Source organism: Puntigrus tetrazona, chromosome 12, assembly GCF_018831695.1.
Source record: "Puntigrus tetrazona isolate hp1 chromosome 12, ASM1883169v1, whole genome shotgun sequence".
NCBI lineage: Eukaryota > Metazoa > Chordata > Actinopteri > Cypriniformes > Cyprinidae > Puntigrus > Puntigrus tetrazona.
Window position 1 is genome coordinate 11,480,398 of NC_056710.1, and position 14,214 is coordinate 11,494,611.

Consider the following 14,214-nt stretch of genomic DNA (forward strand, 5'->3'; position numbering starts at 1 on the left):
ATAAAGCAGGGCAACACGTGTTGAAGTGTTTTTTTTTCACTTATTTAATTAATCTAAAATAATGGTACATTATAGATGTTGCACCACAAACAAACCAAAACAAAACCAAACAAAACAAAACATAACAACAAAAAAACAAGGACTGTGACAAGCTTTAAAAAAAGAAAAATATTTTAGAAGAAAATAGCAAAAACAAAAAAACTACGGAGGGGGCTGTCTCATAAAACAAATGTACCAACAAGCCATGCTTATTTCAGTTAGTCTTGACTTATTTTGAAATTGAATCAATTGAAAAGTTACACTAACTGAAATAAACATGGCTTATTTGGTAAACTTGTTTTATGAAACAGGCCCCTGGGCTTTAAAAATAAAAAATAAAATAAAACAAATATATCATGATATGCCAAATTGTCTTTAAACCAGTGAATGCACACTTTGACCATGGTGTACCAGTAGCAAAACCGCAAAAACTTTTTTTTTGTTTACTACTGCAGTTCTTCAGTTTTTATGGCTTAATCGAACAGTGTGTCAAGTGTCAACTGGTTGCACTCTTTATAATCCCTCAAGCTGAGGGGTTCTACAGATGGAGAGTTCACCTATTTCAATAACACTGAGCATTCTAACATCCTGTTTGACGTATTCCTTTTTGCATATTTGGAAACAGGGTGTGTAATGACAGAAATCTATATCAACCTGCTGTGATTCCTCACGCAGCAAACACATTTGCTGCCCCTGTGCTGCATCGACCAATCGCATCAACCTGTGCGTCTGGCTCTAACCCGCAGCTACTCTCCGCTGAAAAAAGGCAGAGACAAACAAACGGAAATAATCACAAACAAATCGCTAAGTGCAGGACTCCCCTGAGACTGGCGGAAAATAAATAGATGTGTTTCATAACTAATACACAAAGCATCTGCATTAGGTCTAGAGGAACAAAGAACACTAAAGCCCCTTTGATTGGGCTAAATATGTGGAAGGGGATTATATAATGCTTTATCTCCCTCTCCTTCCAACATTCCCAATCTTTTCAAGCACCCACTTTATGTCTCTTAGCGTTATGAAATGATCCTTCGGGTCTTTACCTAGAGTCAGCTCGTAGACAGATTATGCCCTCAAAATGGACTACATAAAACATTACACCCCAATCCTTAACAAGCATCGAATGGCTTTCTCATTTCCACTCAAACACTAACACACAGGGTCACGCGCATATATAAACATATTTAAACATCCACGCACAAACAAAGCAAAGCTCTGGAGTCTCAGCTCTCTTTTCTGCTCCCAAAAGCCCCGTGGCAGCACTACGTGATTGTCAGTTCAGTCTCAGGGCAGATTTGCTGCTAGTCTCTGCAGCTCTTAAGCCTGGCCTGGTTTCCTCTCAGTACTTTCTCAAAGAGCTCTGCGCTCGTGTGTTCCGACCTGCCTGCCCTTGCTTTTTGCTCATTTCAACTCTCTTACTTCGTATCTCGAAAATAAAAAGGCGAAGAAAATGTTACATGCTGTAGCAGAAAAGACACTTTATTGCTGGCGTACAGAATGCAACAAAATTAAAACCTGCAACTCTAAAAGTAACAAAAGATTACTAAAACATAACAAAACAAATAAATAACCAACCAATCTGTGTGTATGTACATAGCATAATGCTCTCGAAAACTGACATGTGCGTTTCATATTTTGTGTAATATATTGATTTAAAAAATCTCTTTAAAATAAATAATACACAGCATGAATTTGATAAAATACAACTTCCTGTAAAGCTGATTTGCAATAATTGATGTCTTCTATAAAGCACTACACAAATAAATTCACTAAAATATAGAGAATATAATGCTAAATCTTGTTTAAGCAAATAAATGCAAATTAAATACAATTATTTAAAAACTTTTATTGTTACAAAAAAAAAAAATTTAGACTGAAGTTTCCTTCAAACTGACAGATATAATAACCAGTGGTGAAACTTACACCCTGTCAGTTGGTGTTTGGTCTAGTTTGAATCTGGCTTGCAACATATCCTGATCTTATTTTCTGTCCTGATCCTATTTCTGGAAGGGGTGGGGGGTTAATATGAGGATGATAGAAATCAAGAGGTCAAATCCTAGGGCACTAAATCACTAGGATACACGCAGGAAAGGCTGGAAAAGGCACATAAGTGATGATGTAAGTTGTGTGCCTAATAGCGCAGGAAGATGAGACCAGGCTTAAGCAGATTAAGCACAGACCCTGTTTCATTCCAATCCACTATTAAATGGGCCTGAACCGAGCTCACACTCACAGCCTCCAAGAAAGACCGGTTCAGGGCTCTCAAACAGCGCCGTGTGGAAACGCTCGGCCTTTAGCAACGCACTTCAAAGGAGGGAGGCTGAATTTAAGGGCTCCAGCAGAAATAGAAGAGCTTAGCAGAGCTGAAGGAGTGAGAGGAGAGACGCTGGAGGATGACAGATTGCATTCTGGTGCTGGTGTATGCTCTTTTCTCTCCCCTTCCTTATTTTATTTAGTAGTGATGAGTGGATACGGGTGAGGACCGCAGTTGCAGAAAGGGCATATGAGAACTGAAAAAGAAGGGTAGGGAAGGGTGATTTACATCAGATATCAAATTTTTAATGAGATATTTAATAACGTTTTGATTTAAATGTCAATAGCAAAAACTATATTAGGGTAAGTTTAATTCATTTGTGTAAAACTGTCTTTTTCAATAAATCAATTTATCACTCTTTTAATTTTGCAATTATTTTTTTATAATCACTCATAAGTACACTGTAAAAATACAACAAAGATTACTGGAGAATAAATCTTTAGAATAAAATACTTTTTCATTCTTTCTACTTAAATATTTCACCTTTAATTCAATGAGATTATTTTCAATTTCTTAGTAACTAATTGTGAAATTTACTTGCTGTTTCTAAACAATTTGCAATGTATTAAAATGCTGTTATTAATTTTTTCATAGTATTATTAAGTTAAATTGGTGCATAGGGTCTAAAATGAACGACACTGGAAGTTTTGCTGAGCCACTGTACTTAATAACTTTGTAACAGGTACTGATTTTCTGGAAACGCTTTAGAATAAGAAACACTTATTCACCATTAACTATAACCTTTCCCTCAATAAATTCCACATTTGTTGTTTATTAATAGCTAGTAAGGTAATTGTCAAGTTTAGGTATTTGGTAGGATTAGGGATGTAGAATAAGGTCATGTAGAATAAGGCATTAATAAGTGCTTAATTAACACTAATAAATGGCTACTATTTTAGTTATATGCATGCTAATAAGCAACTAGTTAAAAATCCCTAAAAAAAGGTGTCACTGATTTTCTCTAATTGCTCACCATTGAACCGTCATGAAAAATGATATAAAATGTAAAAAGCTAACTAAAAAATAAAGATCTGATTGGTGTATATTTAAAATAATTATAATTAATAATAACTTTGTAGAAACAATGACTAACACATTTTTTTACTGTGATTTCATTCCACATTTTTAATGTAATCGGTAACAAATGATGGAGAAAAAGCATTTCAGAGTATAAGTGCAAAAAATATGGAGATACTGAACAAAAAAGAAAAAACGTGTTATTTATGTCTCAGTAACTTACTGCAGTCAAACACAGTTACTGTAAATATGCAGTTTTCTGCAGTGTGGGCCGCAGTTTTACATGGTGAAAATATGGCCAGAATCTCACGCAAACAGAGACAACTTTAAGCACAGTGATAAATTACACTCTCTGTCAGCAGCCCTGCGGAGAGGGCTCTAATGCTATGAAGTTTGAGTAGGCGAGGGGTTGCGTCGAGCAGTGTGTGTGTGTGTGTGTGTGTGAATCCCATGTGGGCAGGCTGGGATGACTCAGAGTGACAGATGCACACGCACCACCGTACCCCTCCCATCCAACACCAGTGACCAATCGATCATCCCCGACTCCTGAGAGGAAGGTGAGTTTGCGGCACGATGCAGAAAAAGAAAAGCGTCACCGGTCTTCAGTCAAAGGTTAATTTAAACGTACATACATGCTTCAATTCCAGTGACACGGATACATTTCCTGCACTGCCGCATCTTTAACACCGCAACAAAAGAAGTCATATTTTACCTGACAATCTGAGCTTGCCGTGTGTATTGAATGTGATTTAATTAAAAGACTATACCAAACTGTTGCATTTTCCTCATTGACTGCCAGCAACAAACTCCAATGTAACCACTGACCAATGCACAAGAAATCAAGCAATTTGTATGAGAGACCATTCACACAGAATGTATTTTAACATTTAAAAACGTGAGATTCATGACAGAAGAATGCAAAATGAAATGCCAGGTCTTTGCAAACTAAATTTGAATGTTGTATTTTTAAAAATACTGCGTTTTAGCCGTCGAATACAAACAGAAAATGGAATGATGCAGTGATGTAAAAATGCTTTCTGTGTGAATGTCCACTCATCTAACTTATTGAACTGAATCACAGATTGCTTTTTAAATGAATATCTGTCACACTGAAATTCCAATGTCTCAGCAGTCTCTAAAATTTGGGTCAATATTTGTACGGATTGAAAAGATTTGAATCAGATTTTCATACTTTTTTGCAGAATTGACAGCCAACTTTTTGCGTGAGTCAGTGAATCCTTTATTCAAACAATTCATTTCATTTTAGTTAAAATGAACCAAATCATTTTAAAAAGTGAATCTTTAAATCATAAGCAAAACTGAGTCAGTTCATCCAGAGTGTCCATTCTCTCTCAGCTGCTTTGTGGCTGAAAATTGATTTAATTTTGACATGAACTTAAAAATACTGGGCCCTATTTTAACAATCTAAACGCAAAGTGTAAAGTGCAATGTACAGGTGAACTCAGGGCTTTTCCAAATCCACTTTTACTATATTAATGATGGGAAAACGGTCTGTGCACCTGGGAGCATAGTCAAAATGAGTTGTCTTTATTCTCTTAATAAGGATTCAAAATGGATTCATAATGGATTAAAAAAACCCAACCAAAAAGAGTGGAGTGTTCATCTGGACAGAAAAATGAGAAAACTATGTCGGGCTGAAAGTAGCAAACATACTTGCACTGCATTGCACCGGGTATATGATAGAACCCACTGTGTCTAAAGCCCGAATTAGTTTTCTAAACTACATTTAAGTTTTGATTCTTATCACCTGACGTCTGCGATTATCACGAACCAATCTGGATGAGACTAACATCTCTTGTGTTTATTACAGAAGTGTGTACATCTGGGCATTTCAGAGATCCCGTTCTGTATGTGTGCATTGCATATCATTCGGTTTGATTACTATTAATCACTCAAATACTATAGTGAATTATTATATATACCATATATACTATAGTTATTTACTTGAATATTTTAGGTCCTCTTGTTCTTTGATTTCTATCTAATGGAACAGAAAAATTAAGCAAGCACAGCCTGTCAGTAATCATTAAAAGCTGCAGAGTGGACAGTTTCCAGAAGACAATTTGTAAACGGTTGAAAGAGGCACTGAAAAATTAACATAGCTGTAAGAATTGGGCCAACACAAGGACGAAAATGAGAGAGAGGGTCTTTTTATGTCCTTCGGCTCTGAAGGGTCTCCAAGCATCTGCTACCTGATCAAGCCTGCTGGCCACACTCTCATTTCTCTCCTCAGTCCTCAGGGCAGTAATTAATATGACAGACATTCTGTTAGGTCGTTGTGTGTGTGATTAATTTTGTGGGAGCTGTAAAAGAAGTGGTCCTAATGAACTCTTCTTTTCTCTTTGTAAAGTCATATAGAGTTCTCTCACCCTCTCTCCCATTGTTCCATCCTCACGTCTGAACTATACTAATGCCTCACCGCTATGGAAACAAGCCAAGGCAAATATTACGGGCTTGTTAAAGGTGCTTTCAAAGAAGACAGACCTCCCACAGATATAATATTTGGTGGGAGTTTCAATATTTATAAAGGTGGTACATTCCATTCTGCCCACAATCTCGAACACAATGAGAAAGTTCACTCACTCAAACAGAAAGACCGGATATTGAAAAAGACAGTATTATCACTATATTACTATATGCACTATAAATAACACAGTACACTGAAGTCACTTATTGTGACTTAAGAGCATATTAATGTTATTTCTACATTCATGCAGATTCAGTATGAAAATGTAGTCATGATATGAAGTGAATCGCAATTTCAGAAATGTGCAATTAATGTGTTTTTTTATTGATTGACTTATAAAGCTACATGAAGTTCATGTTTATTACATTACATTTCACAGATATAAAGGTATATGACTGATGATTTGATTATCAGGGAAATTAAGAAAATAAGACAAACAAAAAAACAAAACAAAAACAGCCAGATCAAAAATCACAGATTATATAACATATAACACTGGACTGCAAGAAAAACTGCAATGTTCCCGTATGAGCACCAAAAGTCCAAACATACAGTAATACATTACTAAAGTATGTGCGGTAACAGCTAGACTATAGTCATAACGGCGTAAACATTTTCTGTTCCCCCAAAGAGTGCATAAATGTTTGACAAAACCTGACTTCCTGAAGTTAAATAAATCATTTCTTTATCATGAGACCAGTAGAGTGTTCCAGGAGGTTACAAGATGGTGACAACTATAGCACACACTTCCTGTCCTCCAGAGAGAAGTGTCCATCTACCACCAGCAGAACAACACAGGCCGCCAGGCACACAAGGGTAAGGGGCGACTGACAGGGAATGTGGTCTTATAATCTGGGTCACTGCACCTCTGCAGATGTGTGACAGGTGTGAGAGGAGAAGAGACAGGTTGCAGCCCCCTCTATAAGGTTACGAGAAGGTAAGTCTGTCAAGACAGCTTCCCAAGACCAGATCTCCAGTCAAGCAGACCAGACGGCACTGAGGGAAAGACTCGGACGATTGATGGACTGATGGAATGAATCAAGGACGTCATGGAAACGTTCCACAGAAGAGCTTCCACAGGGTTTGAATCTTTGCACGCACATCCAAAATTAGTGAACAGTTGCAGAAACAAAAGTTGCACCACATTAAAACAAATAGTTTGTCCAAAAATTAATATTTACTCCCACATTTACTCTACATTCAAGATGCAGATGAGTATCTTCTGAATAGATTTGGAGAAATTGCTCACTGATGGAAGGATGGATGGATAGATGGATGAATGGATGGGTGCTTTCAGAATGACGGTTCAAACTGCTGATACAGACATCACAATAGTCCACAAGTAATCCACATGACTCCAGTCCATTTCTATCACGACCAGCGCTCGCACTGATTGGAACGACACCAGTTTCAGTTTGATGCTGATTTGCTGCCCTTCTTTTCTCTGTGTTTCTTGGCGTCTTTGCTTGTGCAGGCAATTTCTTTAGACCTCACGGACTGTCCGCGTACAACAGCACATGAAGAATGCTGAAAATGTGCAAGTTAAGTAGGTGGTGGCATTGCGCATGTGTCGAGGTCATCCGTCCACACTAATCCGCAATTAAATATACTTTGAAAACTGTGCGGACACGGCTGTGCAGAATAGAACGCGGAAAGTAAGGTATACCGCGGCCTTCAATCTTTAGTTTCTGTCAAGTCTTCATTTGTCCGTGCCTTCCTGAGTTTACATCAGTGCTGCATTTTCAAGCCGTTTCTGAGGTGGCAGACCGCCTAAGTTGTGTGGACAATAAACTGTTATTTGACCTTCACTCGCCTCCAACTCTTATTTTGCCTGACAGTCCATCAATTAATATCTTTGTAAGAAACAAATCCATCAACTTGAAACCATTGCTTCTAGACAAAATACAAGTCCTCTATATATAACAATGCTTCCTTCAGTGAACAGGTTTATCCTCTGTTGTCCTCTCACATCAAAATTCATCAATATGTGTTTAGAACTACTTTAGGATTTCAATTGTAAACTTAGCTTGATATTTGCATATTTCTCTTTCTCCTTATTCAGACAAAAGTCTTTACTAGAGAAAGCAATATTATGGATAGAGCCAAAAGAAATAGTTTATGAATTAGTTTTTTGTTTTTAAACATTTGATGTATTTATCATCCTCACTGCAGAGATGATGTAATACTAAATTTCTCCAAATCTGATAAAAACAAACTTTTTATATATGCTATTTATATATGTACATTTAAAATGAACTTCAACCTCCATAGCCAAAAAACATGAAATCATCCAGTACTTCATCCCTTGATGTGTTTAAAGCCATTTTCGTAACACTTTCTATGAAGTCTGTAATTCTAATACATTATAAGGGTATTCTTAAGCCATTATAATGAAGGCATAATGCGTTATACATAACAGCTGTTAATAAGTAACTTTTTATTTTGATGGTTCCTCAACAGACATACTGAGTATAGGATACTTTGCAAGGATGTGAACATTCTACCTACCCTACCTAAGTCTACTAATACTCTAAATAATAAACATTGCATTTTTTTCAGTTAAAAGTATTAGCCAGCTCACATTGGCCTCAATACTAGCCTCTCAGGAAACACTCCAATAACACTCAGCACCTAACCACTAACAAGATGTTGTAAAGTACTGTGCAGATCTTAAATAAACAAAGCCAAGATATGATATAGTCGATTATAAATGAAGTAGATTTAATATGGTGTCCATTGTATGTTATAAATAATCATACTCTTAAAAGTTATAATCACAAATACGTAAATATTATAATGTATTATAATTGCTTTTGTTATTATTAGTGAGACGTTATAACACATTATCAGCTTTTTTATAATGCATTCATTATAAAGCCTTAAGAATACCCTTATAATGTATTATAAATTTGCGCTTCATAGTAAGTGTTACCCCAGTTTCTCCTGCCTACATCTGTATCGTCTCAGGTAAGGTAAGCTGTGTGACAAGAACAGTCAGGCTGCAGTGGCCCACTGGGACTCTTCCATGCGGTTTCTAGTTCCAACCCAGTCCGTTAATCCCTACTGTAAACAAACCAGTGCCTGCAGATGTTCGCGTTGCCTCTAGCACTTTGTACGCAGCAACTTTGTGCACAGGAAATCACGGCCCACCTGGCTTGTCACATTAAAGAAACACTTCAGCTTCATGCTACCATAGATATCTGTCCTGCTCCAGACAGACACTGACGCTAAATACAGGTAGACCTTTTAACGCAAGACATATGGCAGTGCAGGTGAACTATTTATGGTTTATTTATGTTTTCTTCAACAGCTGTCTTTACACTTGCCGCAACATTTTCAGAGTCAGATAACGACGTAGATGTTATTACATCACAAGGATACGCACCAGGCTAGAATTGCTGCGCTGCTCTGGTCTCTTCTGGCGTACAGTGAAAGTGCTGCAACATCACAGGCTCACAGGATAAAAACGCTTATTTTGGTTTAATAGGTGTTACTAATCTTATTTCAAGCAATAAACAACTATTCAGAACAACGTAGTGGCATATGACACACAATTTTTGCATATATTTCACGCACTGAGCAATTTTGCTCATGAATCCATACATTGTTTATCATGCTGCTTTATCATAGTATATAGTGCAAAGTAAGCAGCAAGGTAGTCTTGCATACTGAGCAGTTAATTTGGGGGTTACCCAAGGTAATACTTGCACATAGAAGTGAAAAAGCATATCCAGTCATTGTTTACTGGTATTTTTTAGCATTGTGCGTCTTACGTAAAGTGCATAAATTAGCATAAATGAATATGGAAACATATTTATCCTTGAGCCAGCATTCCCCAAAAGGTTTACATGAATGTAATGCTTGTCTTTCTCAATTAAAACTCATCAGGATAGGATGTTTTGTTGCCGCTGGACTACTTACAAATTATTCATCTTATCATACTAAACAACTATTACTATGTGAATATAAAAAGAAATTAAAAAAAGAAAATGGGAAAGGAATGAAAGAGGGAATAAAAGGTGGAGAAATGACAGGGAATGGACGCAAGAATGGAAATGATGGGAATGAAAAGTGAAGAAAAGCAGTGGGAAGTAATAAAAGAATGAGAGGATGATCAAGGAAGAGTGGACAACATGAAAGAAAAAAGAGAAACGGGGCAGAAATAATCAAATGAAAGAACATAAGAGAGATACAAGTGCAAGAGAAGTGAAATGCAATGAAAAGGATAAGAGGGAGGAAGGCAGAAAATGACAATTTCTGAAAGAAATTGAAAGAAAGAAAAAAAGATGAGGAAGTAAAAAAAGATGAAAAAATAAAGGACGAAAACAGAAGTACATAAAAAGTAGAAAAAACAAAGGAAGAACAGAAAAAAAGGAAAAGAAAAATTAAAGGAAGAAAATTAAAGGAAAATAAGAAAATATGAAAAAAGAAAAAGAAACAAAAAATGAAGAAAGAAAGAAAGAAAGAAAGAAAGAAAGAAAGAAAGAAAGAAAGGATGGAAGGACAGAAATTAAAAAGAAAGAAAATTAGGAGTGAAGTAAAGAAAGGAAAAATTTAAAGAAAAAGAAAAAAGAAAGAAAATTAAACCAAAGGGAAGGAGCAAGGAGCAAAGATAAGAAAAGAAGGAAGTGAATGGGAACAAAAAGGGAATAAGTAAGAAAGTGAAAAAAGGACAAAAAATTAAGGAAAAAAGTAAGAATTGGAAATAGAAGAGGAAAAACATAAGGAGGTAAAGAAGGGAGGATGAAAAAGAACATACAAGACAGAAAGAAAGAAAGAAAGAAAGAAAGAAAGAAAGAAAGAAAGAAAGAAAGAAAGAAAGAAAGAAGCCACCCTGTCCTGCAGTTTGAGTAATAAAACAGATATTGTGATTATGCAAATGAGCCATTGTGAGGAGTAAAAGAAACATTGGCATGCCTCATTAGCTCCTCTCTGTCTTTCTTCACCATTATTTCTTTTTCTTCTCAAGGTATTTCTATCAGTAATGATTGCGTTCACAGCTGGTATGAGGGAAGACAGCTGAAAAATGGCTTTTTAAGTGCTGCAATCACCATAAAATCTGGATTTGATCAAGTTGGCTGGCAGAGGAAATAAATTAATGAAGGAAGGGAAGCCACGTGACCCGGGCCAGAGGGGAGACAAAGGTGGCGTGGACCAGGATAATTACCAGCAGCAGTCCCGGCCCCGCTTCAGTCAAGGACACGGGCTGTTTATTCAAATGAGCTCTGATAAGGCTTAATGTGGACAGCGGCTTATTGCTCTCGTCCTAATGAGAAAAATCACAACACTCTCAGAACAGGTGCTCCAGCAGACAAGCAACACAGACAGTGCAGTGTAAAACAACACTAATGGCAGCTGAATAAGGAAAAAAAGAGATAAAAACAGGGAAAAAACGCCATGGTATGCTAACAGGGCAGGCGATGCTGGGGGCTGTTTTTAGGCTAAACATGTTTCGGCCTGGTTCCCCATCTATCCGTATAATACTCAAACAAACAAGTTGTCTATATAATTGTAGAGGGAATTTTTTCTGTATTGTTTGCCACTCTAATGGGATATTTTACAAAACAGGTGCCAATTGTGCTTTGAATGAGTGAAGGGGATCCCGTTGTACCACGCAAAAGTGACAATTCTAGTCAACCAATCAGGTTCTGCAATGAGTTTAGCTCCACCCTTTTACCCTTTGCTGTGCTAGGTACTCTTACAGAAGGGTACCAAAAAAGTGGTACGACACGGTTCGCTATTTTAGTACCATTCACAATGGAAACGGACATAATTGCGTACCGTACCGCTCAGTGGAAATGAGCCATTTCTGTATAAACAAATAAACAGGTATTTAGCAGGTATTTAGCTATCTTCATGCTCTCTATAATGTAAGCAATGCTGTGTTATTAAAAATACTTTATATTTGTATGATTTTGTACAGTAAACAAATAATAAAATTCCAATTTCTGTAGAAATATCAGAATTCAATTTTCTTTGTCATAAACACTAGCAGATTCACTTTTACAAATGTAGGGTCAGTAAGACATTTTTTCAGTGTTTTTATCACTTATGTGTGTCACCTAGATAGCATTTATTTGATAACATAGGGTAAAAACTTTTCCATGGTTTATTCCTGTGATTGCTATAAGTCTCCAATGTCACATGATCCTTCACAAATCATTTTTAATATGTAGATTTGCTCCCAAAAAGCATTTCTTATTATTTTTTGTAAAAACTGTGATACATATTTTCTTATTTTCAAAAGTATGCAACACTGAAATTTGTGTAACTATGTGCAAGTTTTTACTGTTACCTTTCATCAGTTTAAAGCATCTCTGCTGAATAAATTTAATTGTATTAATTTAGCTTTAGGTGTCACAATGTAACTTTAATAACATTTAAACATATTATATGTCTGACAGACTGTGCAAAATCCTCAAAAATTTCTTTTAGGAAAAGGCACCCATTTCACAGTAGTTTAGGTGCTTCATGCAGACATTTTAAAATGAGATATGATTAGACTCTTCATGACTAAAAAAACTGAGATATGATTAGACGCTTAATAATAAGTACATGATTAAAAAGTGTATTAATTATTTCAGCGAGGTTATCTCAGGATACTGTAAAGTAAGCCCTGGGCTCTCAACTGAAGCGCTTCCAAATTTCAGAGCAAAAAAAACAAAAAAAACAACTTGCTAAATTAAGAGCCTTTCGTGTTACTTAAGACGCAGTGGGATGAGAATGTGCATGAAGGGGGAAATTTAGAACTCAACTTCCAAGCTTAAATTAAACATCTAATCTCTGGAGGAGCCTGTCGAGACCCTTTCCAAACTGATATTAGGCAGAGCTTCGTAGGTGTCGGAGCAACCTCCAATAGCAGCAGACGTGAAGAACTAGTTCCCCCACAAATGAACTCACCTTCGTGTTTTCCCAAACCTGTATTACTCTATCTTCTGCATAACACAGGAGATCATTTCAAAAATGCAAACGAAAAACAGTGGGGTCCAAAGCTGTTTTTGACACCAATCTTCTTCGAAACAACATCCACTTAAAGGCGCAAATCACCCCAAAATGAACATTCTGTCATTTTTTACTTATCCTTGCTTTGTTCCAAACCCAAACGAGCTTCTTTCTTCATAAAAGAAAATAGCGAACAAATGATGACGTCATTTTTTATTTTGGTGTGAAGTATCGCTTTAAAAACTCAAAACAAGCATATTGGTCCCCAGGCAGATGCCAATGACACAGAACCCATTTAGCCAAGCCTCTTTCCAGCACAATGTTCAAACCACAGGATTAGTGTAATAGCCCATTTTTATTTTTCATTACCTATTAATAAGTCTCTACTGCGATATGACGCCGGGACCTTTTGCTCCCACGCACCTGGCTGGCCTGATCCGGATGAAAATGAGCGCATCCATCTCTGAGCTCATTTCAGAAAAGCTCAAACAGATCCATGGAGCTGGACTTGGCTTTTGAATGAAGCGCCCTAGAGGGTCCACGTTAACCCATTTTCAACAGCACACTCAGGACGCACGATGCATGAGATCCTTTGGAGAATCGCCTGCGATGCTACAGCGTCTCACACATGATGAGCTAATCTAGAGGGGCCTCGCTAATAGAATTTCTGTCTAACGTCTGATAAGAAGTTAGTTTGCCTTCACTGGATCCGTGATTTGATTTAGCTCTTTCAAGTAAGTTGCGAGTGAACAAAAAGGAAAAATGAAAAAACACCCTCCAGCATAATTCTGCTCCCTCATCCCTGTCCAGCGCTGTTACAGCGACTATAAAGTGATTATTAAGGATTCCTCTAAAGTGGGGAGAATAAAAATTTTATGATTTGATAACTTTTTTTTCACCCGTTCTCTTTTTCCTCACTTACTCTTTTTAGTCCAAGTCTTCCTCGATAAGGCATGTGCAGTGTTTGTACATATACGGTGTGATAAACACATATTTGAGTTTTTGTAATAAATTATTGTAGTACATTAAAGTGCCCCTATTATGGATTTTTGAAAATGACCTTTCATTCAGTGTGTAATAAAGTCAATGAAAACACACTGCAGAGTGTCTCAAAAGAACGAGTCCCAAACCGTTTCTTGCTGACATCAACCTTTTAAATCAGAAAGTGCACCGTGTATAAAGTTATTGTCTCTCAAAAGAAAGAGTCAACTCTGAATCATTGAAATAAAAGTCCCAAGTTGTTTTATGTTGACGTCAACATGAAATATTAGCATATTGCCCGCCCACTTCTTGGCCTTTTTGCCTTGGTTTAAATGAAAATGCTAATTTTGGAGCGGGAAAATTACAGTTTACCCAGTAATGCTGTACACAAAGCAGCACTGAGCTCACAAACACAGTTTTATCAGGTATTACA

General features: G+C 36.8%; 1 protein-coding gene across 7 annotated transcripts in view; it reads right to left on the reverse strand.

The window, feature by feature from the left end:
• usp54b (ubiquitin specific peptidase 54b) overlaps positions 1-14,214 on the reverse strand; it is an 87,486-nt gene that overhangs the window by 39,629 nt on the left and 33,643 nt on the right. Inside the window, exon 1 of one of the 7 annotated variants that reach the window (XM_043254121.1) lies at positions 694-796. The exons of the other annotated variants lie outside the window; for them this stretch is intronic. Coding sequence (XP_043110056.1) covers positions 694-756 — 63 coding nt within the window. The 5' untranslated portion in view covers positions 757-796. Of the gene's footprint in view, positions 1-693; positions 797-14,214 lie in introns of those variants that run through there. 7 annotated transcript variants of the gene reach the window in all.